This window comes from Myxine glutinosa, chromosome 5, assembly GCF_964187855.1.
Source record: "Myxine glutinosa chromosome 5, kmMyxGlut1.1, whole genome shotgun sequence".
NCBI lineage: Eukaryota > Metazoa > Chordata > Myxini > Myxiniformes > Myxinidae > Myxine > Myxine glutinosa.
Genome location: NC_136265.1, coordinates 207,655,445 through 207,681,552, shown reverse-complemented (window position 1 = coordinate 207,681,552; position 26,108 = coordinate 207,655,445). Strand labels below are relative to the sequence as shown.

General features: G+C 44.4%; 1 protein-coding gene across 1 annotated transcript in view; it reads right to left on the bottom strand.

Annotated features, from left to right (window-relative positions):
- Positions 1 to 26,108, bottom strand: part of RBKS (ribokinase) — a 79,356-nt gene that overhangs the window by 13,932 nt on the left and 39,316 nt on the right. Inside the window, exons 4-5 of the mRNA XM_068114997.2 lie at positions 15,968 to 16,030; positions 15,214 to 15,378 (exon numbers count right to left, since the gene is read on the bottom strand). Coding sequence (XP_067971098.2) covers positions 15,214 to 15,378; positions 15,968 to 16,030 — 228 coding nt within the window. The remainder of the gene's footprint in view (positions 1 to 15,213; positions 15,379 to 15,967; positions 16,031 to 26,108) is intronic.

Here is a 26,108-nt window from a genome sequence, read left to right as displayed (position 1 = left end):
TGCTCTCACACCTGGTGCCACCTGCACCCTTCTCTCCCCAAGCGCATTCGCGCTGATCCACTCACTCACTACTCATACACTGTTCCACACACCTGTCCAGTTGCACACCTGTGCAATCACACCTGTTCAACTCTCACACACACGGCATCATCTCAGCTAACTACTCCCTTCTGAAACTTGCGCTTCCCAGTCGTCCCTTTTAAACTATTGCGCTCCCACGTCATTATCATCCACCCTAATCTACCTGCGTCCCCACTACAGGTATCAGTCACTAACTAAACTTAACGTTACCTACTGTCATCTTCTAGGGCCCTATCAATATAACCTAACCCACCCGGGCTAGTTTTCACTGCCATACACCCCATAAACTATTGCGCATTTGCCCCCCACATGGGAAGGGTGGCAGGGATGCCATCCCACCACATCGGGGGTCTCTCACTACCAATTTTGCACATCAAATTTCAACAAATTAAAAATTTGCCAATCACTGCCCATCATCTGCCAATCACTACTGCCAATCCCTTGCCAATCATCAAATTTTGTTTTTCTCTAATTTTGGGTCCAGAACACTAACCTCATCACCCAGTCGACTCACTAATACCTCTCGGTGCGCCAATCCCTGTCCAAAGCCCGGCTTCGTAAAGCCAAGCAATGGATGCTGGTTGTTTTGTGCCAGCGGCTGGATGCGTCCGGCACTCGGTGCAGGGACGGGGGTTTACCCGTGCCGAGATCCCACACACCACCTCGGCGTGGAGCCATCCAATGTCCCGATCTCGACCTGCCGGCACGTCTCAACAAAAAGTGGTCGCCATGACGACCCTTTCTATCGGGCCGCCCGCTCCGCCTAATGGAGCACGGACGCGGCCGTTCAAAGCGAGGCCCAGCACGCACCGAGGGCCCGATTCGGCTATAAGTCGTTCTCAACTCTACCCCATCTAACGTCGATGCTTCACCTGGACGCTTACACCCCGCAGCCCGTTCCTTGCTCACACATCCAGCCGTTTCCATGCCCCTCGTACCTTTCCTTACACACCTCGGTACACCCATTCCACTCACAGCCTTGGTCACACACCTGACCACCGAACACTTTGGCACACATTCGTTGCTCGCACACCTCACCAATACACCGCTTCGCGCCCCCTCCTCGGTCACCTCCTCTGTGACAATCACAGGTGTGCCCTCATTCGCACACCCATCCACGTGCCTCACCACCAACTCCAGCGTGCATTCCCACTCACGCTCTACCATTCCAGGTGTGCATCCTTCCATCCCAGGTGTACATCCTCGCTCACCTGTCACAACCAACTCACGCTCCTTGTCACTCTCACTACTCTCACTACTCTCACCTCCACTCGTGACAACGCACTCACCCTTACTCTTGACAGCACACTCTTTCTCCATGCACCTGTCCGTCACACACCTTTCTCGCGCACACTCTCCCGTTACACCCTCTGTAACACTCACCACAGGTGGACACTCTTCCTTACTTCTGACAGCGCACTCTTTCCTCATGCACCTGTCCGTCACACACCTTTCTCGCGCACACTCCTGCGCACACTCTCCCGTCACACCCTCTGTAACACTCACCACAGGTGGACACTCTTCCTTACTTCTGACAGCGCACTCTTTCCTCATGCACCTGTCCGTCACACACCTTTCTCGCGCACACTCCTGCGCACACTCTCCCGTCACACCCTCTGTAACACTCACCACACCGCGCTCCCATGTGCTCCCTCGCACACACGCTACGACCGACTCACTCTCGCCAGCACACTCACTCCTTGGTACACACTTTTTCCTCACACACCCCAGAGTCGGACTTTCTTGCACACCTCCATTTTCGCACACCAGACCTGTCGCACACTTCACCCACGGCCTCTCACGAACACCCGGGTCCATCTCGACCCCCAAGCTCCTTAAATCCCCTGGCGCATCATACGCACTACCATATTGGTCACCACTTACACCGGGTCCTCTTCCTCTTCGCTTCTCCTCCATCACCTGCGAATCCCTCATCCGGTTAATGAGCACATCACGATCCAAACACAGACTTTGGACCAATTCTTTTATCTCCTCTTTTATCTCCTTGTTATCCCCTCTCCGTCGCTTCTTAATTTCGCTCACCCCTTCTTCCACTTCTTCTAATTTGTGCCTCACCTCTTTTATTCCCCGGTACGTCTCCTCAAGCTCGTCCTCCAAGGCTACCTTGACCGTTTCCATGTGCGTCCTCACCTGCCGGTCCTTCGTCTCCATTACCTCTACCACCTCGTCCAACCTCGTTGTCAGTCCCTCACGTACCATCTGACATTGCCTCTGTGTCGCTATCAAGTCGTTTTTAATTTATTTTTGTGTCGCCTTTAAACCTCCTAATACCGCAGTGTTCCTTTGAACCTGCTCCACTAACTCCGTCTGTCCCACCGTCAGCTGCTCCACCTCCTGCGTCAGGTCCTCTATGCCCCCTTGTAACTTTACAGTCCCCTTTCTCACCTCCTTCTCCATGCGCTCCTTACAGTGCCTCACCTCCTCGCGCACTCCTCCGACCTCCTCACTCACACCTCTTCTGATCTCTTCTCCCATCACTTGCATCTCCTGCCCAGATGCCACCCTCATCTGCTCCATTTCCTCCCTGTGAGCATCCAGTTTGGTTTCTACCCCCATTCTGACCCCCTCTATCTGCTGCCCCATTTGGTTAACTTCCCTTTCCGCTTGGTCCCTCATGTCCCTCAATTTGCCTTCCATGGTGTTTTCTAACCCCTCTAACCCTTTTTTCACCCCCTCTAACTGATTCTCCTGGGCAGCCATTCTATTTTCTACCCCCATTAACCCATTTCTCACCTCTTTTATCCCGTTGTCTAACCCCTCAAAATTATTGTCTAACTTCTCACCGGTACCCCTCGCTTCGTCCCTCATTACCCCCATTTGGTTCCCCATTACCCCCATTTGGTTCCCCATTACCCCCAATTGCTCACTCTGAGCATCCATCCGGTCCCCCATTTGTTCCCTATCAGCCCTCATTCCCATCATTATTCTGCTTTCCATTTCTTCATTATTCTTGTCCATAAGGGCCTTCATTTGCATAAAAAACAAGTTCAAATCCACCGGGGGCGCTGCCACGGTCGCTGGCGCGGTGATCAGCGAGGCGCCATTTTGCGCGCCCGCTTCTTCGTGCGTGACGGCGCTATTTTGCGAACCTGCCGCCCTCACTGCTTCGCTCTCCTCCTGTCCCTCATTTTGGTCCTGGATCGACCCTACCTCTCTCTCCTCTACCGGACCCCAGCTGTCTTGATCCGCCATAGCGCGACTTTCAAAATTCGGTTTTTTTTTTTTTTTTCGTAAAACAAATTCAAATTTCGGCCGTTATAATTTCGCGCGGGAAACGCGCTCCGAATCGATTCTAACTGTTACAAATTTGGGCCTAATAAATTTAGTCCCGGGTTCGAATTCCACTCCTCGACACCAATTGTTACAGACGTGGCTTGGATGTTATTCACCGAGCGGTTTTGGGATGACCACGTCTGCACAAGATTATACTCGATATTATACCCGAAGCCGAACGTTGACTAGTCGCGCGATGCTAGGTCAATGAAGGAACAGACACACGGCTGGGATTAAAATGACGACACCAGGGATACGGTTCTCAAGACCTCCGGAGGAGATTATATTCGTGCGGAAGGTCAGATTACAGGGACGAGAGGTACAACATAGAAAGACAAGCACTTAGACACAATCTTATATTATTCCCAACAGACGACAGATAAACGGGACAAAGCTGACTCACACGGGGATTGATGGAAAGGACAGGCGGGTAGCGATGGCTCCAGGTGCACCTGGGCTCAAAGGTCAGAATCGACTCGGTCCGGTCCAGAGATGCGGGGAGGTCGCAGCGCTCGGATGGCGTCTTGTCTGCTCAAGCTGGGGGCGCATCTGACGTCACATCCGGCGCGGGGCCGCGTATATCCGGCGGGGAGTGACACGCCCTCGGCTCGTTAGCTCCGCCTCGTGGAATCGGCACGTTGCTTCTCATTGGGTGCGTGCGGGGGGGTTACCGGCTCCGCCCTTGACGAGGAGCTGACAAGGAGCCCCTTTGTGGTAACCCCGTGGAGCGCATGGTCTGGAGCGCGTTGTCTGGAGCGCATTGTCGATGGCGGCTAACCGAGCCGGTGGGAGGACGCACACTCCCCCCCGCGCAGCGCCGTGCCCCTCTGTTGTTGTAGACGGGGAAGAAGATGGGAGGAGGTATGGGAAAGGTCCTAAACTCACTACTGATGCCATATAATCACATTCTGGTGCAACGAAGAGTCAGAATTAATGGAAACGAGTCCTTAACTGACATAGATTAAGAATAACTAGGAAGATGTCCGAAAGTGGTCTACGTGTGGTGCGGTGGACCTGGGCACGACATTTAATGGGGGAATAAGGGGAAGGTCGGCTCTACTGATTGTTGTTTACAGACAATGGGACTAGGGAAAGGGGGATTGGGGAAAGTTGGGGAGTATTGGAGAAATAGGGGAATATTTACAAGCGGATATGGAGGCCAAATTCCATATTCGCAACAATATATTGTTACGTGCTCCTCCCCAAACCCCCTGGTCACGGTGTACCTCCGAGCCCCGAGTGGAGTCATGGCAGAAAAATGTGTTATTCTGTATGTCAAAGATCAATGGTGAAGCCACACCAATTGTCACCAACAAACAAATATTGTATTAAGATCACACAAGAATAACAGTACAACAACAATAGTATTCAAAAGTACAATCAATATGTCCGATGATGGTACCATCAGTTTTGTAATATATAACTCACTGTGCTCCAAGTGAGCGAAAAGAAAACATTCCCCAATGTCTCTATTCCGGCATCAAGCTCAAGTCGATCCGCTCCAGCGATCGTCAGAACAATGTCCAATCGAGACCAGAATCCCGTTCGGATGACAGTCACAGTCACGCGGCCAAAGCTGCGCAAAGGTGCCCTCAAGGCGACGGGGAAATCCAAAGGCACCCTCCAGGCGACTGGGAAATCACACCCTCAGGTATGGACGTTTCACGGCTCCAAACCGGCGAACCGCAGATTTACCTTCAAAATCCACGTTATACACACACACACCAGATAAACGTCTGGATGCGGTGAAAAAGGTTGAAGCGAAGCGAAAAACCTTGCGCGATGTGCAGAGCGCGCGAGTCAAAATGGCCGACGGCCCGCCCTCGAGGCGTAACGGCACGATGATGATTCTCCTTGGAATCAACCGCCAAAACCTGACACGCAGGTTGATCTGTCACAGCGATAACAACTCTGTCGCAAGAATCCCTTTCCCGGGAAACCCGAAGTTCGCTAGTGACCTCCGTTCGTCAACGTTTGCTCCAGACCTCGAAGCAGCTCGGCTTCTTCCCCGACTCACTCGCTCCGCCCTCCCCTCCTCCTCTTCTTCGTCCGGTTACGGTTTCATTTAAAACATTAACTTTTTTACCTTTTGCAAAATAGTAACCTCTATCTCCCTAAAACGACAACAATAATAGTACATGGAATCAAAAATGTTTACAGTGGATGAAAACCACAACAACGGAAGTGACGAATCCGTAACAATATATATATATATATATATATATATATATATATATGTATATATATATATATATATATATATATATATATATATATATATATATATATATATATATATATATATATATATATATATATATGTATGTATATATATATATATATATATATATATATATATATATATATATATATATATATATATATATATGTATATATATATATATATATATATATATATATATATATATGTATGTATGTATATATATATATATATATATATATATATATATATATATATATATATATATGTATGTATGTATGTATGTATGTATTATATATATATATATATATATATATATATATATATATATATATATATATATATATATATATATTGTTACGGTCCGCGGATTAGGATGTTATTTTTACCGAGCGGAGGTATAACCGCGGCCGAACAGTTGTTCCCCGATTCACCCGATTTACCCAAACGTTGGCCGTATCACGCCACAGCTACTCAATCTGGAAAACTCTAAAGCGACCGAATGCAAAGAGGAAGAAGACGTACAGAAGAGTAACTGGGTTTATTATTATTTACACAAAAGCAAAAAGGAGCAGTCACGATTATGTACAGGGACATGAGACGCAGGTGACACAGTGCAAATTATTAACTTATCTAACAGGCTTAATTACTACCCAGGACAGAACAAACAAAGACGACTCACACGGGGAATGATGATAGGAATTGGCTGGAAGGAGGTGTGTGGCTGGAGGGGGAGGACGGCACGGAGCTGGCTGGAGCTTGATCCTGCACGGGACGTCGGGCTGGACCTCGACGGCCGCTGATGCCACTGAGCCTGTCGTGTGCGCGGGATCACGGGTCGGAGCTGCTTGGTGGAGCCGACGCGCTGGTGGGGGGTCTGGTGTGACGGGTTCTCTCCTCTCTCTTTCTTGGTCCAACCACTCTTTCTCCACCGACAACTCAACGCAACCACTCAACGCAACCACTGACCACCCCTGACGACCAACTCAGCTCTTGTCATGGACCTCTCTACGCGCCCTGCTCTGACGACCCAGCCCTTTCCTTGGACTCGTCTCCTGGACTCCTCCCTTGGGGGCGTCTCTCATGGGTTATATATAGCCCCACCCTTGAACCTTTGCGAACCTCCCCGATCGCTCTTCCTCCGCCCTCTCAAACCAAACCCCTCGTGCTTGGTTGGTTGTTCGGGGCCGGGCCACTCCTCCCCTCTCTGATGAGGTGGGGACCCGCCTTTCTTCCCCAACCCTGCCTCGTGGCCAATGGTGGTTGAAGAAAACCGCCCAAAATGCAGTTGGCCATTGAAATGAAATGAAAGGGGATCTACTCTTATTTCACTTGGTGCAATGGAGTATTTAAATTAATGGGAGACACAGCCTTACCCTAAGACACATAATAAGATATAAGCTACTGAACAAGGGTTTTACCGGGTCCTGCAATGTGGTGTTTCATGGAATAACTACCGAGACGCCCTTTGACCTTTACACTACGGAGGTATTTACAAGGATCATGACATTTACAAAGGGTGATCTTTACAACAATTTACACTACAACAACAAAAAAAAAAAAACATTCTCATATCCACAACACTATATATATATATATATATATATATATATATATATATATATATATATATATATATATAGATATATATATATATATATATATATATATATATATATATATATATATATATATATATATATATATATATATATATATATATATATATATATATATATATATATATATATTGTTGCGGATATGGGATTTACATCCATCCATATCCGCTTGTAAATATTCCCCTATTTCCTCCATACTTCCCAACTATCCCCAATCCCCCATTCCGTGGTCCCATTTTCTGTAAACAACACTCTGTAGACCCGACCTCCCCCTATTTCCCCCATTAAATGTCGCATCCAGGTCCACCGCATCTCACGTAGACAACTATAGGACATCTTGCTAGTTATTCTTAGTCTATGTCAGTTAAGGATTCGTTTCCATTAATTCTGACTCTTCGTTGCACCAGAATGTGATTGTATGGCACCGTTAGGAAGTTTAGGACCTCCCAATACCTCCCCGCAGCTCTTCCTCACGGTACAACAACAACAACAACAACAGCGGCGGCGGCGCGGGGAGTGTGCGTCCTCACTCCGGCTTGGTTGGTCGGGGGTGTTGGGAGGGCACCAGGCCTTTCCAACGAGCCGCCATCGACCATGTGCTCGACGGGGTTACCAAGTAGGGGCTCGCTGTCAGCTCCTCGTCAAGGGCGGAGCCCGGTAACCCCCGCACCCAATAGAAGCGGCGGACCGATCCCATCTGGGGCGGAGCCAACGAGCCGAGGGCGTGTCACTCCCCGCTGAGCATGCGCAGGAAGAGGGAGGTGACGTCAGATGCGCGCTGAGCTTGGAGAGAGAAGGACGCCATCTCCGAGCGCTGTGACACCTCCCCGCATCTCTGGACTGGACCGTGCTGTATCCTGTCCCTGAGCCAAGGTGCACCTTGTGCTATCGACTGCCTGTCCTTCCCTGCCATCAATCCCTGTGTAAGTCAGTCTTGTTCCGTTTGTCTGTGGTCTGTCTGGGTTAGATAAGGTTGTATCTAAGTGCCTATCTCTTCTGTGTCTTTACCTCATTACCTTGTAATCTACCCCTTTTCTCCACCACTAATTATATCCTCCTCCGGAGGTCTTGAGAACTGTACCCCTTGCGTCGTTTCATTTATCCCAGTCGTTGTGTCCTTTCCATCATTGATTTAGCGTAGCGCGATTTGGCCAACGTTCGAGTGGAATCGGGTGAGTTGGGGGTAATCGGGTAAACTGTGCGAACACGGCGGCCATTCCGCTCGGTCAAGCAACATCTTAAGCCGTGTCCGTAACAATATATATATGTATATATATATATATATATATATATATATATATATATATATACAGATACACACACACACACACACACACACACACACACACACACACACACACACACACACACACACACACACACACACACACACACACACACGGCATTTAATATGGAATTTTTTTTTTTCTTGACTTGGGTTTACTTTCTGAACTCGGTATATCAATCTGGTGAGTTTGTTTTACACTTTGGTGATTTCTTTGTTAAAAGAACCATGTCACTGATTGTCTGTCACAGCAAGAAGTCAACAACAGGATTATATCACAGGTGGCGTGGCAAAATGTACAGACAGGTGCATTTGATGATTGGCTTCACAGTCGGGTATACAAGGGTTGTTGCGTTCTGTATTAGTGGAAAACAACTGCTGCACGTCTCCAAAAGTTATTGCCGCTTCCTCTGGAGATGGTCCGTCAACTCGACAATGCTGTTTGTCATGGAGTGGTGGCTTTACGAAATTACGGCATGAAACAGCGTACTATTGCTCGGCAGTATGGCATCACTCAAGGTCAGGTGTCAAAGATCCTGAAACGAAATGCTCAGAGGGGTGTCCCTACTCCAATACCGAGGCCAGGACATCCCCGCAGAACCACAAGGAGGGATGATCGCCAGCTGCACCGGTTAGTCCGCAATGGCCGTACCAAGTCAGCTAATCGGCTTAGGGCTGAGTGGCAGCAACTGACAAATGTGCCTGTATCCAGAAGGCTAGTCAACCAACGACTGGTTCAAGCAGGCTATCGTGCCAGGCGTCCCCTGAGAAAGCCACGCCTGACCAGACAACACCTCCAGCGCCGATTGCAGTGGGCCAGAGAGCACCGTCAATGGCAGCCAGGACACTGGAATCACATGATCTTCAGTGACGAGTCTAGATTTCTGGTCTATCGTCAAGATGGCCACGTCCGAGTGTGCAGACAAGTGCATGAAGCCTACAACAAAGATTGTATAGTGCCAAAAGTCCAAGCTGGAGGTGGTGGGGTGACCGTTTGGGCTGCTTTTCAGACAGGGGGAAAAACTGACCTGGTTGTTCTGAATGGAAACCTAAACCAGTTCAAGTACAGGGCCATTCTGGAAGTAACATTGCTTCCATTTGCTCGTGCAGCATTTCGAGGAAACTTTGTCTTCCAAGATGACAATGCACGGCCTCATCGTGCTCGCATGATCCAACACTTTCTTGCTGACCATGGTGTAGTGCATATGGAGTGGCCTGCCATGTCCCCGGATATGAATCCGATAGAGAACTTGTGGGCAGAATTAACGCGTCAAATCAACCACTTGGACCAGCAGCCTACCTCTGTGCATGAATTGCAGCAGGCTATTGTAACTGCATGGCAAGCGATTCCTGTCCAAACCTTGGCAAATCTCGTGAACAGCATGCCTCAACGTGCTCTCCTGAATGCTCGTGGGGGTTACACAAAGTACTGAACTGTAATTTTAATGTCCGTAATCCCAGTCGTAATTTAACCTTTGTTTTTGTTTAAAAATTTTTTTGGCTAATGTGCAAAATAAAGAGATACTTCTGGAAAACGTATTAACACAGTACTGTCCATGAATTGAGTTCTATATCAGTTTACATCACTTTCAAGGATCAATTTATTTGTTTCGAAATGTTAAATATGGTTTTTGTTTCTTTTAAAGGTCACATTAACAAACTCTAGAATAATTTCAACATAATTCCAATGAACTTTTGGTTCTAAGTCATCTTGAAAAGTAAGTTCACCCCCACAAAAAAAAAATTCCATATTAAATGCCAAGTCTGAATTAATGGGAGGTCAAAAAAGCAACTATAATACTTTTTTTTTTTTTTTTTTTTTTTTGTATACTGAATCGAGGCTCGTGAAAGAGCTAAGCCAAATAAAAGGCAGTTTGACTACCAACAGAATACCAAATCAAGTAGTACTAAACAAGAACAAAAGTACACATAAATAAATAAACTAAAACGAGCAGGAAATGAAGTTACATTTAAAAAAAAAAGTTTTTCATGCTTTAAAAAACAAATAGTCGGGTCAATGTAAGGTTTGACCCCAAAAAAATTTATAATAAAGGTTTTTTTGTTTTAGGTGTATCATTAGGTTGTACTAGACCCCTGAAAAAAAGTTTACCAAAATTTGACTCCGGGAAAGTGGTTAATTCACATATTTTCAAAATGGCACCCCCCCCAAATTTTCAATGTACAGGAAACTTTTTTATAATTCAAATTAGACCCTATAAATGTATTACAAATAGATAGAAACATGGTTGGTTTACATAATGAACACATCAGAAAACTTCTATGACGTCATTATGACGTCAATGATGACGACAATGAATAATACATGCATTTTTATCAACTTTTTTCAACAAATACACACTTTGTGAAAAAAAATTTTTGAAAATTTGATCTGCCTATACAATACAGTATTTTCTGAAAGGTCTGTGAATAATACATGGTTATTGGTAGTGACGTCATGACACCATGCAACCTAGGAACAAATCCCTGCATCACCGTATGACCATATGAAGGGAAATATCATGTCAGCTGGTTGTCCTTACAGAAATAGGCAATGAAATCAAACTCGTCCATAACACACTGAATGTCAGAAACCACTAAGAGCCTTTAAGTTATGACTGTCACATACCATTAGTCATCATCGTCACTGTCTTCTGTGTCATCTTGATCCATTGGACGAACGTTGTTTGGGTTTTCACAGGATTCAAGTTGGCATTCTCCACAAGCAGAGGTGCAAGGTAAACCGTACCTCCTACATGTACAGCGCTGTGTTGTGCAAGCGGTCGTGCAATTGCAATGCACAATCTTTAACAAATTGTCCGGCGCAGGGTTTTTTGCGGTCATAACTGGTGCGAATTGATTGTCCTCAATTTTCCAACCCCAGTCAGTGGCATCCAAATTGCTCTCAAGTCCTAGCCATGTCATTATTTGATAGTACGCACGCAGGGAATGGAATTTTGTCGCAGATGCAGTTGGTGGGAGTCTAGCAGGCGCAACAAAGGATGATGCTGAAACCACTTTCTTTTTAAACACCGAATGTCGCAAAGAAGCAAGATAATCCGTTTGCTTTCCGGAAAACAGTAAAACCATCGACTGGTTACCATGCTGTTCTATTGTGTCCGCTGTCTGGCCAGGTTTGGTAAAAGCAAGTGCACAGGATTTTAACTGTTCATCCCCTTTGGCAACTTTCTCAAAGAATGTTTTCTTTCCCATCCCGAAAACCCGCGATGTTGTATCACATCCCGTCAACGCGTGGATAAACAGCAACTGAGAACATAACTGTTGTCCAAGGCACTCCTTTAGTGTGTTGATGTTGTACACCCTCTGATCTTTTGACTTCTTGTCTGAGCGAAAATACAGAGTTTTCTTCTGACTGTCCATATGATGGAGGAGAAGGATCAACAGGTCTGTATCCTCTCCGATTAGGGTCGTGGTCTTGTATTCAGAAACTGCAATAGCTGCCTGAACAATATCATAATCGGCATCCCCTTCGGCATTTATTACTGTGCAGCCTTTCTCGCGGAGTCTGTCGCTTATCATATTGATGAGCCCTTGCTTATTGCTACCTTGAGACAGGAAGTCCTCCTTCTTTCCTGTGAACACAGTTGTTGGAGTGAAGCTCACTTTTGGATGGTTTTTCTGCTGACGTCGCTGGTGGGTACTGTCCTTCACTGATGGTTGATCATGATATCCGTCAAAAACGACTGTCGCCATTCCATAATTGCGTAAGGTGAAGTCAACGTAACAGTCCGCAATTGCACCGTATGTGCTTCCTTTTGTCCACTGTACGCGATGCATGAGGGAACCACCGTCTAGGACATAGCTCTCGGTCTGTGGCACTTCGTTCGTAACAGCCTCATCTGACAGGCTACAGGCATAGTCATCTATTGCTTTAGCAAGTTGTGTTTTTTCTGGCTTCCTCATGATGTAGCTTGCCTCGAACAAGGCTGTGGGAAATGGACTAAGTTCATACTCTAGAACCTCCTCTAAAGAACAGTCGCCTGCATTGGAAATGACAAGAAGTCTCTGAAACAGTAAGGCAGGATCAATAGATCTGTCTTGCGAAACTTTCACTGAGCATGAATCGCCTAATGTTTTCACTTTATCCTTTCGTTTGCTTGCATACGTGAAAATTGGCTGACCCTCCATTTTGTCTATGATTTGTCTCCCGACTTTCTGATAGTCGTCAACATTTACGCCATCCTGTGCAACCACTCCTGTGATGATGTTCCTCAATGTTGGATCAGCAGAGAATGGACTGCATGATTCGAGCTTTTCTTTGATTTTTGCAAGGTCGGCCTGATCTCTCTTCATCCTTGCTCCACTCATATCCTTATGTTGCACACTCGTTGAAAAGGCACGCTTGTTGAAGTCCCCCATCGCATGATTGTACTCAGAACAAACCGGTGATGATAACACCCACAAGGCTCGCTGCTCTTCACTCATCCCACTTCCCCGTGTCAAGCCACCGGTTGACTTTAGCGAGCGCATCAAGGTCTGCTCAATCACAAGGTCGGAACCCAGGCCAGCCCAGAATTTGTCTGAACGCCTGATTACATGGAATCCATCTTGAAATTTCCTGAATACAGCAGGATCCTTTGTTTCAAGGTTTCACAACCCCTTTCTTGGCTTGATTTGTTGATTTTTTCAACACCCTTCCTTGAAAGTTTGGAAACATCAGTGTCCTTGGCGTCTTCCAAACTCGCTTTGCAAATTGGGCAGACGTCTTCGTCAAGCTCTCCGTTATCCATTTTCAAATCCTGAAACAAAAAATATTTATTTAAGTCTTGGTAGTAAGGAAAAACAGTAATGATTCATGATATCATATGACGTAATTGAGACAGCAACGTCATTATGACGTCACAATGACGTCATAGAAATTTTCTGATGTGTTCATTAGGTAAAGCAACCATGTTTCTATCTATTTGTAATACATTTATAGGGTCTAAATTGAACAAGAATTTTTTTTTCTGTACATTGAAAATTTTGGGGGTGCCATTTTGAAAATATGCTAATTAACCACTTTCCCGGAGTCAAATTTTGGTAAACTTTTTTTCAGGGGTCTAGTACAACCTAATGATACACCTAAAACAAAAAAACCTTTATTATAATTTTTTTTGGGGTTAGGCCCTTATTTTTCATATATTGACCCGTCTAAAAAACAAAACAAGGTTGATGGATGAGTAAAATAATGGCAAGTTACAGATCCAAAACTGTGGCTTAAGATCGAGGTGGAGTACATTACAACCAATCAGAAATTGCTTTGTTTCTACAAGGGAGAATGGAAGGGTGGGTGTGAGAGAAACTGAAGTGAAACTGCTCAAGTAAATTACTGGAACAGGAAGCTAATTTTGTACTGTTGAAACATAAATTGCATCAGCATTCATCACTGCCAAGAATGGCCAGAGGGTTCTTTTATTTACATATGTGGGAAAAGGCAAACTGGTTCCAACTTTATTGCCACCAGTTTCAAATGTCATTTTATGCAAGAAGCAAAAAAAAATTTTGGTTGGACATGCCACATCACCCATGACACAATAGTGATAATGCATTCCTTTTGCTGATGATGAAATAACTTCAACTCTTGACTCAAGTTACAAGAACCTTCAAAGAGCTATAATACTTAAACACAACTATATGTATCGATTTAATATAGAATTAGCTGCAAAATCTCAAATACCATTTACATTTTTATGGCGTAGCCCGGAGGGCAAAGCCGTCTAGAACAGTGTTTGGCTGTATGTGTGTATGTATGTATGTATATATGTATGTATGAATGAATGAATGAATGTATGTTCCTCACAAACATACACCAATCAGAGCTGAGGATCTGGTCACATGACAGGGATGATATGACGTGATTACCTCTGTGATGTCATTATGGCATAAGACGGCCGACTCCACACACCACCATTTTGATTTATATTCCGTTCAGGCAGAACATGTCGTCGAACCTGCCACATATCACAATCTGCATGATCTAGCTTTACCTTTTTCATTCAGTGTGAAACACAAACAAACCGATTGTTAAAATGATAATCTCGTATCGAAATCATATGCGTTATGGGTCTTCCAACGACACAGTACGTATCGGCCTTAGGCTTCACGCCTTCATGCCTAACCTTCAGGCCGCTTCAGACAAATTAGCCCAGGATTCTTAATACAGTAGTATAGTTATATTTAAAAATAATAATAATAATAACGTTAATAATAATGACATAGTAAATATAATCGTAACTGCAATCCCCTTGTCATGACTGCAAAGTTACTGGAATGAAGTGGTGTATGGTTGGTTAATTGTTGATTCAAAACATAGAATAAACCAGTCTCAGTGAAATCTCTTCACTTTTGTGGTGACAAACAGCTTAAATACGTACAGTACTTAAAAATAATTTCATATTTACATTATTTGCTAACTGGTATCTCTACCTAGGTCATACTATCCTCTTCAACTAAAGTATCAAACAAGCCCTGCTATGCCGCTGTTAGACCTTCGGTCTTGTCGTTTTTAAATGTCCACAGACCCATGCAGAATAATATTTCTGAAAACTCTCCATTTGACCATGTTTCTGCATCAGATGGCCAAGTCATTTGGTGTGGCTCTTGTTCCACATTCCCTTGTAAATCATTTAGCCATTAATGCACTACAATTGAGATTGTATGACCGATGACCAACATCTGAAAAGGCCAGTTAAATGACAAGAGTTTGTACTCACCACCATGCCTGCGTGCAAACCGCAAGGCCCGTGCTGTGGTCTCGGGTCTCACCTCGAGCTGGCACACAAGCACCTTTGAAGAAACCAGGGCCTCTTCCAAACGTCCCACATCCTCAGGCCTCAAGAAGAGATTGGCGCCAGCCACGATCACAATAGAATTCTGCCCTGATTACACGATGGCCAATACACTTGAACTCCATCTTACTGCCAACACATTTCATCATTCGTGTTTGCAGATACCGAGTCGACAATTTTATGTTCTCCAAAACACTATCTCCGCAAAGTCTACATACCAAGGCATTTATAATGTGGGAAAGAAACTACAATGGGCCCAGGGCCAGCTCTGTGGCACTATTGCATGAAACACATTCAGCCCATTATATGACAAATCGTATGCAAAATCAAAACGAAATGCTTAGGTTTCAGACATATACAAATATCAGCGAGTCGTTCACCCAAAGCAGAATCCCTTCTCAAGTGAATCTTATTTGTGATGACAGCTGGTTGGCTACTTTAGCATCAGCGTCACCCTTGTTTCATGCACATTCACAACCTCTCATACTCAACACAAGTATTTCACACGGTGAAGCTGGAAAAGTCAAGATTTTATTTCGTGTAATTCAACTGCTGACACCACACAATGACATAAGCCAAAATTGCGAAGGCATTCTGGGACTGCTGTGAAGAACGCATAAAGTTTAAGCAATTGCATGTCCGTATAACCATATCCAAAGCGTTAATGTTGAACACTGACCTTCTTCATCAACGGTGATCTGAGCTACACCCGTTGAGACTCCATCAGTTTGGCTCACAAAATCTAATACAAAGATGAACAAACAAAAAAACAATTAAAAATTTTAAATAAACTAGAAATAAGCTCAAAATGCAAAGCCCATCCGCATCCTCATCGTACTCAAAACAAAAGTTAACAAAAATTGTAGTTTATTCATTTGTGTTCTCCATATTCTCATAAAGATTTGATGACAAAAGCTTAGTTGCTAAAAATCTTACGGCCTGGACAGACACTGAAGTTCAATGGTAAATAATTAAAGAGACACGGAAGGGATTTTAAAAATGGGGCTTCTCATGCTTGACGTGCTGCAGCGGAGCCAATAAGAGCCATTTATACTCACCATGACTTTGCCCTTTCACATTTTGACCCAATTTTTAATTATTTTGTCTTTATTCTCATACGAAAGGTTTGTTGAAAATTTTCGATGAGAGCGAAGACCACGACGAGGGCGGCAGCTTTGGTGGGATAGAGAACCGCACACATGCCACACAGTGTCGCGACTTTCGACGCGTGTTTGTGGTGCGGCCCAGGACTGCAGCTGTGGCAGCTTTGATGAGGCCGGGCCACACGTGGTGCTCGCTAAAACACTGAAAGACATGCGTTTGGGACACCGCCTGGCTGTGCAGCCTGGAGGGCTTTGTCATGAGTCGTGGTTACTTACTTGCTGGGCTGGAGCTGGGAGCTTCAAGATGAGGGAAGGCTCTGTTAAGTCTTGGGGCAAATGTGTGGAGATGATGACCAATGGTGGCGGGTGGGACGAAACGATGGGCAGGAGATGACGACACAACAGACACAGACACAGACACAATGCTGGGTGGGAGGAGGTATATATGATTGAACCAATAATATATTGCTTTTTGGGGATTACATATCCATGATTTAAACAATGAGTAAGGGGTTGTGGGCTGTTAATGGGAGCTCAGACCAATGCATAATGTATGGCGTCCAGGGGGAGAAGGAGAGGGGGTGGGGGGGGGGGGGTATTTTGGTCTCCGCAATTATTTATTTCACTGTTAATATCACAGAACCTTTGTTTTTGATTCAGAACTTAATATATCCTTTCAAATCATAAAATTAAAAGAAATGGCATTGACAAAATTATTGACACCCTAGACTTAATAGTTGGTAGCACGGCCTTTGGACAAAATAACTGCAGTCAAGCGCTTCCTATAGCCATGAATGAGCCACTCTCTACTGGCAGTTTGGCCCACTCGTATTTTGCAAACTGCTCCAGTTTTCCAAGATTTGAAGGGAGCCTTCTCTCAACTGCTGTTTTCAGATCTCCCACAGGAGTTCAATAGAATTTAGATCTGGACTTATTGCTGGCCACTTCAGAACAGTCCAGCGATTTGTCTTGAACCATTCCTGGGTGCTTTTTGAAATGTGTTTGTGGTCATTGCCCTGCTACAAGACCCATGACCTTCGACGTCGATCCAGCTTTCTGATACTGGTTTGATCATTGCACTCCAAAATGCCTTGGTAATCTCCTGATCTCATGATGCCATGCACACATTCAAGGTACCCAGTGCCAGAGGCAGCACAGCAACCCCAAAACATCACTGAACCTCCTCCATGTTTAACTGTAGGGAAGGTGTTCTTTTCTTTGAAGGCTCAGAGATGATGTGCTTTACCAAAAAGCTCTAATTTGGTCTCATCTGTCCACAGAAGGATTTTGGCTTGTTCAGGTGTGTTTTGGGAAACTCCAGTCAGGCTTTCTTATGTCGCTCTCTCTGTCTCTCTCTGTCTCTCTCTGTCTCAGCAGTGGGGTCCTCCTGGGCCTCCTACCATAGAACTTCCTTTCATCGAGTTGACAACGGATGGTGTGAGTTGAAAATGTTGTACCTTCTAACTGAAGGTCAGCTTAAATCTGTTTGGCAGTTGATTGAGGTGCTTTCTCCACCATTTGAACAATCATTCACTGCAATATTCAATCAACTTTTCTCTTGCGGCCACGTCCAAGGAGGTTGGCGACAGAACCATGAGCCTTAAACTTCCTGATAACATTGCGTACGGTCGACACAGGAACATCAAGGTCCCTGGAGATGGACTTGTAGCCTTGAGATTGTCAATGCTCGGCTACAATCTTGGGTCTGACCTCAGACAATTCTCGGGTTTTCATTCTATTCTCTATGCTCATTGCGGTACACAATGACACAAAACAGCAGAATAACTCCTTTTCTCCATTCAAACTGGTTGAACGAGTGATTTTTATATTGCAGGCACCTGCAACTCACCACAGGTGAGTTTAATTCCGAAGTGAAGGAGAATCACCTGCTTGAAATCTAATTATTTCTAACAACTTCTAAAAGGTACCAATAATATCGTCCGGGCCATTTTAGGATTTCTGTCTGGAATAAGCTAAAATGTAGTAATTTTTTCAGTTTTTTTGCTTTGTTCCACTGAAAACCAAGGAAATACATTTATGGATACCAAAATATTTTTTTCATTTCAACATTTTTCTGAAAGAAATGGTGCATTATTTGAAAAAAGTACAAGGGTGCCAATATTTTTGGGCAACGACTGTTTATACACACACACACACACACACACACACACACACACACACACACACACACACACACACACACACACACACACACACACACACACTCAAACGTTTTAGAACACCTCCATTTTTTTCAGTTTTTATTGAAATTTAAGCAATTCAAGCAATTCAAGTCCAGTGAATAACCTGAAATGGTACAAAGGTAAGCAGTAAACTGCTCGAGGTTCAAAAAAAAGTTTAGGTTAGCAAAAACAGGAAAATAATGTAAATTGCACAGTTATAATGTTAAAAAAAAAAAAGGCCTTCTTCAGGGAACAAGTAATGGGTTAACAACTTACAGCTGTTCTGCAGCAATGTAAGTAAATTAAGCCTTGGGAGTTGATGCAAACAATTCCTACAGGTGTCCCAACCTCTGCTGATTACTTGATTACAACCCCCCTGTCTGTATAAAAGCAGTATTGGAACAGACTGTTATTACACCCTCTGAAGCATTATTTGGACAATATTGCACTGCAGGAAGTAGTATATTGTTATTATAATGGCGAGAAAAAGGCAATTAACAAAAGAAGACAGACAGACCATTATAACCCTTCAAAGTGTAGGTCTTTCCTTTAGAGAAATTGCAAAGAAAGCCAAGGTGTCAGTGAGTACAGTTTCCCCCACCATCAAAAGGCACTTGGAAACTGGAGGACACTGACAGGAAGAGGTCTGGCAGACCCAAAGCCACAACAGAATCAGAAGACAAGTTTCTGAGAGTCAACAGCTTGCGTGATAGGCGGCTCACAGGACAACAGCTTCAAGCACAGCTTAACACTGGTCGAAGTAAGCAAGTCTCAGTTTCAGCTGTGAAGAGAAGACTTCGAGCTGCAGGTTTGACAGGTCGAGTGGCAGTAAGAAAGCCATTGCGAAGATGGCAAAATAAGAAAAAGAGGCTTAAAATAAGAAAAAGAGGCTTGCCTGGGCCATGAAGCACCGCCAGTGGACTACTGAAGACTGGAAGGTCTTACGGACCGATGAATCAAAATTTGAAATCTTTGGTTCATCACGCAGGGTTTTTGTACGCCGTCGAGTCGACAAAAGGATGGTTCCTCAGTATGTGACACAGACTGTCAAACATTGAGGGGGAAGCGTGATGGTCTGGTGCTCTTTTGCTGGATCCGGAGTCGGCGACTTGCATAGAGTGACTCTCACCCTGAACCAAAAGGGCTAGCACAGCATTTTGCAGCGCCATGCAATACCCACTGGTATACGCCTAGTTGGTCAGGAGTTCATCCTACAGCAAGATAATGACCCTAAACACACCTCCAGGCTATGTAAAAACTACCTTCGAGGAAAAGAACAAGACGGTAGGCTTCAAATCATGGAATGGCCAGCACAGTCTACAGACCTAAATCCCATCAAGCTGGTTTGGGATGAACTGGACAGAAGGGTGAAAGCAAAACAACCTACAAGTGCAACACATTTGTGGGAACTTCTGCAACAGTGTTGGGAAGAACTTCCCGAACAATATTTGATTTCCATTGTAGAAAGAATGCCACAGGTGTGTTCGGCGGTTATATCTGCAAAACGTTGCTACTTTGCCGAGTCAAAAATTTAAATTAAGTTTTGTGGAACAAAATGATTCTATGATTTCTTTTTTATCTCCAATTGTTTATTTGTTCTATGTTTAATTTCAGAGAACATCGAGACATTAAACTGCGTAAATTTCAATAAAACCTGGAAAAATTGAGGTGTTCTAAAACTTTTGACCGGTAGTATATATATATATATATATAGATATATAATTATATATAGATATATAATTATATATATATATATATATATATATATATATATATATATATATATATATATATATATATATATATATATATATATATATATATATATATATATATATATACTGAAACGCAAAAGAAACTTACCACCTTTGAAACCTTTAAATATCAACAATAACACTGCGTGTAGTAAATGTGTGAACTTATTTGTGGACAATAGTGTCCTCACTGTCAGACAAAATGGTCATGGATGGTCACTTGAACCTTCAATGGTCACTTCATAGCACAGCTGTTGAACAGCCGTTTTGACTGTCAGTGATTAGCCAAGGGGTATGGGATGATTTTAATGAGCTGCACGTGATGTCTTGCTATTGGCTTTAAAAAGGCCAGTGCAAAATGGGCATTTTGACCAAAAAATGACCATTTTGACCAACTTCAAAAAGACCGAAAACGCAAAAGAAACTTATCACTTGTTTGAAATGTAATAAAATTGTAACAGTTCAAAATAAAACAAACCAACAATTGCTAATTGAAACATTGGCATTTTATTGATGACATGTCAAGTTTTTGACCAAGATACACCATCTCATCAGTTTGTTCTACAGTACAGAACAGCACAGGGTGCAATGTCAGTCCCCTTTCAATAGCGTGTGTGGCCACCATTGTTTTGGATACAGGCAGTGCATCGTCGGCGTATACTGCCTACCAGTCTTTGGATGGATTGCTGCTGGATTCTGTCCCACTCAGTCCTCAATGTCTGAAGCAGCTCTGCCCATGTCCTGGCCCTGCCAACTACGCGTCTCCCAAGCTCATCCCACAGGTGCTCTATGGGATTCAGGTCAGGGGAGAACGCAGGCCACTGCATGGTGTTGATGTTCTCGCCTTGGAGAAATGCAGTGGTAAAGCGAGCAGCATGGGGACGAGCGTTGTCATGCTGAAAGGTTCTCAGTTCTGGGTGGTCTAGCAGGAATGGCAGCAGATGAGGTCGCAGGATGTTATCCACATACCGCTGGGTGTTAAGATTCCCATCCACAACCACCAGTGGCGTCCTGCACCGGCCTGATATGGCGGCCCACACCATCACACTTGGGCCACCCCACCTGTTGGCTTGACGCACGCAACAATCGGCATATCACTCGCCAGTTCTTCTCCAGACAGGCTCACGCCCATCAGGACTGTCCACACAGAACCTTGACTCATCGCTGAAAGCGACCTCGTTCCACTGCGCCAAGGTCCACCGCTGATGCTGCTGGCACCATCTCTGTCGGTTGCGGCGATGGGCAGCCATCATCACAGGGCCTCTGTATGGTCTTCTGGCAGTCAGACCATAGTCATGCAGTCGTCTTCGTGCAGTATCATTGGAGATCCGTGGTTTGCATGCCCCGGAGTTTCTGCCGCAGTGCGGGATGCTGGACGGAATCGATCCCGCAGGTGACTTCGGACCATCTGCCTGTCCTGCCTTGCAGTGGTGACTCTTGGCCTCCCCGATCGAGGTCTGTCATCTGCAGAGTTGTGGAGGGTGTCTCTGTCCACCAGGGCCGATATCGTCTGGTGTGAACAGCCAAGGCGACGTGCCACCTCACGGTAGCTCAGTCCGCCTTGCAGCATGCCCAGGGCACGCTGCCGTTTATCCCTTGACAATCGTGGCATGTTGATTGAAATGCCCATTTTGCACTGGCCTTTTTAAAGCCAATATCAAGACATCACGTGCAGCTCATTAAAATCATCCCGTACCCCTTGGCTAATCACTGACAGTCAAAACGGCTGTTCAACAGCTGTGCTATGAAGTGACCATTGAAGGTTCAAGTGACCATCCGTGACCGTTTTGTCTGACAGTGAGGACACTATTGTCCACAAATAAGTTCACACATTTACTACACGCAGTGTTATTGTTGATATTTAAAGGTTTCAAAGGTGGTAAGTTTCTTTTGCGTTTTCGGTCTTTTTGAAGTTGGTCAAAATGGTCAAATTTTTCGGTCAAAATGCCCATTTTGCACTGGCCTTTTTAAAGCCAATATCAAGACATCACGTGCAGCTCATTAAAATCATCCCGTACCCCTTGGCTAATCACTGACAGTCAAAACGGCTGTTCAACAGCTGTGCTATGAAGTGACCATTGAAGGTTCAAGTGACCATCCGTGACCATTTTGTCTGACAGTGAGGACACTATTGTCCACAAATAAGTTCACACATTTACTACACGTAGTGTTATTGTTGATATTTAAAGGTTTCAAAGGTGGTAAGTTTCTTTTGCGTTTCAGTATATATATAAGGGTGGTCCTCAAATGTAAACATTAACTTTTCTAAAGTGCTTTTCCATTTTTTTATTACACCTGTAGAGAGAACAAATTGGGTAAAATTTCATTTCATTTTGAAAACTTTTACCACTGTCACATGGCCCCTGCTAATCTGCTAATCAGCACTATTCAGAAATTATTTCGGTTTGTTTCAGTTATGATGGCGAGTGCAAGTACTTCAAGAAGAGCAACCAGAAAAAAGAACCATGTGTGGCTGATAGGCTGCCATATTGAAAAACTACCAGAAACTCGGCTCCCATCTTGGCAAGAGATTCTGCAGCGATACTTTAAGCTACATCATGCTGAGAAATTGGACATAAGCAGTGCCGCAACAACTGTTGTTCGTGAGACATTATGCATCTGGGAGAAAGCACGGATCCCCACTGCAGATGAGCGGAATATCATTTCAAAACTAGAGAGAAAAGTAGAACAATACAGATCCATCCTGAAAGGAAAGAGCCGGCGATCTGTCCCTCAGATAAAGAAATAAGAGCAGTTTCAAACCGGTCTACGTGACTTATTTGACATTGCTCATGTTGATGTCCTTGATCTGATCAAAATACCAGAGGACCGTGAATTCCTTAAGGCACAACGGGAGCCAGGTCGACCGGGCTTTATGGTTGGTGTTGACAAGGTGCTAGCAGGAAAAGAGGAGCGGACACATCAACGCGACAAGGTGTTGACTGAAAGAGAGCAGCATGAAAAAGAGAAGCAAGCAGCCCGAGAGGAGACTCTTGAGCTAGCATCATAAACAGACAGCAGTGCTGAAGCCAGTGATCATGACGACTCTGCTGTTCTATCTGCTTCAAAGAGGCAGAGCCGAAAGCGTGCAAGTAGCATTGTTACACCGGACCTAACAGCAGCTCTCGACTGCACCAAGGTTAGCGATCGATCAGCTGTTCACATCTTGTCAGAGCAGCCTCTGCTCTGGGACACGACCCTTCAGAGTTGGCCATCAACCACACATCGATCAGAAAATCCAGGCGGATCCAACGGAAGACAATTGCAGGTGACATTCAGGCATCCTATGCTCCAAACACAAGTCTGGTGGTTCATTGGGATGGCAAGCTCCTTCCAGACGATGGGACTAAAAAAGTTGATCGCCTTCCTGTCATTGTCAGTGGCCCACAAGGAACTGGAAAGCTTCTGGGTGTGCCAAAGCTGCCAGCAGGAACTGGACTAGCAGCAGCTGCTGCTGTTATGCAATGCCTCGAAGAATGGCATTTGCAAGACATGGTGGCAGGTATGAGCTTTGACACGACAGCCAGCAACACTGGTTCAGCACTTGGTGCATGCACTATTTTGCAGCAAAAGCTTGGACGACCACTATTACATTTTGCATGCCGGCATCACATTCTGGAACTAGTGGTAGAGGCAGCAATGGCAGCATTCAAACCATTTCTTGATCCATCAAAAGGACCTGAGATAGCCGTCTTCAAGCGTTTCCAGTCAAACTGGAATTCCATTGACCAAAGCAAGTTTAAGCCAATGATGCCTGATGACCTGGACTCTGTAGTTTCAGGTGTATTTTTAAGTTGCAAAGAAGATGTCATTTCATTCTGCATCCAGAAACTGGAATCGGGCCAACTACGAGATGACTACTGTGAACTTCTTGAGTTGACTATTATTCTGTTTGGTGAGCGTCCTCCGAGAGGATTCAGGTTCATGCAGCCAGGATCCATGCATCGGGCAAGATGGATGGCCCGTGTGATTTATGGAATCAAGATCTACTTGTTCCGTGATCAGTTTCGACTGACCCCAAAGAAATCGCTGGCATAAAGCGTTTTACAGCATTTGTTGGAGCAGTGTATACCAAAGCCTGGTTCAGCGCTCCATCTGCCATTGGTGCTCCCGCTGGAGACCTAGCTCTCTTAAAAGCACTCATTTTCTATCCTGATTCAGTGATTGCCAAAGCCACCAGCAAAAAGCTTTCCAATCACTTGTGGTACCTCAGCGAAGAACTGGCAGGACTTGCTCTGTTTGACGATAGTGTTGAGCTTGATGTCAAGCGAATGATAGTAGCTGCTCTTAAAGAAGAATGCCAAGAGAATCCTCAACCACGGGTACATGTGGATCTTACAGCAAAAGAAGCCATCGCTGCCAAGACTGTTGCAGATTTTGTTACTTCTGCCTCACTGCGAATTTTTACTGCATTCAAAGTCAATACTGACTTCCTAGAAAAGGACCCTGGTGAGTGGGCCGATGACCCATCATTTCAGTCATCACAGCAAGTCTTGCGCGGTATTGCCACTGTCAACGACTTTGCAGAACGTGGTGTAGCATTAATACAGGACTACAATCAAGTCTTGACAAAGGATGAACAGCAGCGCCAGTACCTGTTGCAAGTTGTTGAGTGGCATCGCCATCAGTTCCCCGACGCAAAGATGATAAGGAGGAAATAATTTACCACAGAACTTATTAATGAGGAATCAATGGTCTGGAGGACTCTTACTCTGTGTTTATGATGATTGTCATACATTCTTACTGATTTGGGATTACATCTGAGTGTTAGTTTATTTAAAACAATTTTGTGTGTCGATACTGAAACATTGTAATTTTCAACCCATGTGTGACAGTAGTAAATAAAGTCGTATGGAAACCATCTTTGGCACATTTCATTTTTTCACAATAAGGAACAACTTTAGCAACAAGCACTTGAAAAAAGTCCAATTTTATTTTTTGGCGTACATTTGAGGACCACCCTAATATATATATATATATATATATATATATATATATATATATATATATATATATATACACATTATACATACACACGCACAACTATAATATACGTATTTGCAACTAATATTGCAGCCTTATCGTCCATTTGGCCTGTTATGATGGACATAGAACTGGACATGTAGATTATTTTGTAGGACGTGTAGATTATTTTGTAGGACGTGTAGATTAATTTGTAGGACATAGGGTTTTAACTTTGGGTTCTCACAATCAGTGCAATATTCATGCTCACAATCAGCTTCATGCCTATTTCCAAAAAACCTATGCCATCTATCTATAATTCCATTAATCTCTGTGTGTATGTGTGTTTGTATGTGTGTATGTGTGTATGTTTGTCTGTGACCGCTGTTTCTCGACAACTACCGGTCCGATATACTTGAAACTTGCCAGGTATATTGCTGGGGACCCGAGGATGTGCCTTTTCAAGGTTTGAAATTAATCGGACAAGTAGTTACCGAGCTATGGCGATTTCTTTACCAAACACCGCAAGCCGTTCGCTTTGGACCAAACCATTTCATGTAAATAGAGGGGGGGGGGTTCTGTGGTCGTTGCGAATGGACCAAACCATTCATGTAAATAGAGGGGGGGGGGGTTCTGTGGTCGTTACTGCCACGTGGTTTCAAAGTTTTTTTTTGTTGTTGTTGTTTGCACGCATGTTTTTTTGCACCCACGTACGGGCACGCCCTAGGATGTTTACACACACACACCCCTACACAAATTTTTTTTTTTTTTTTTTTTGGCAAGGAACGGGCACCCACGTACGGGCACGTCCTAGCTTA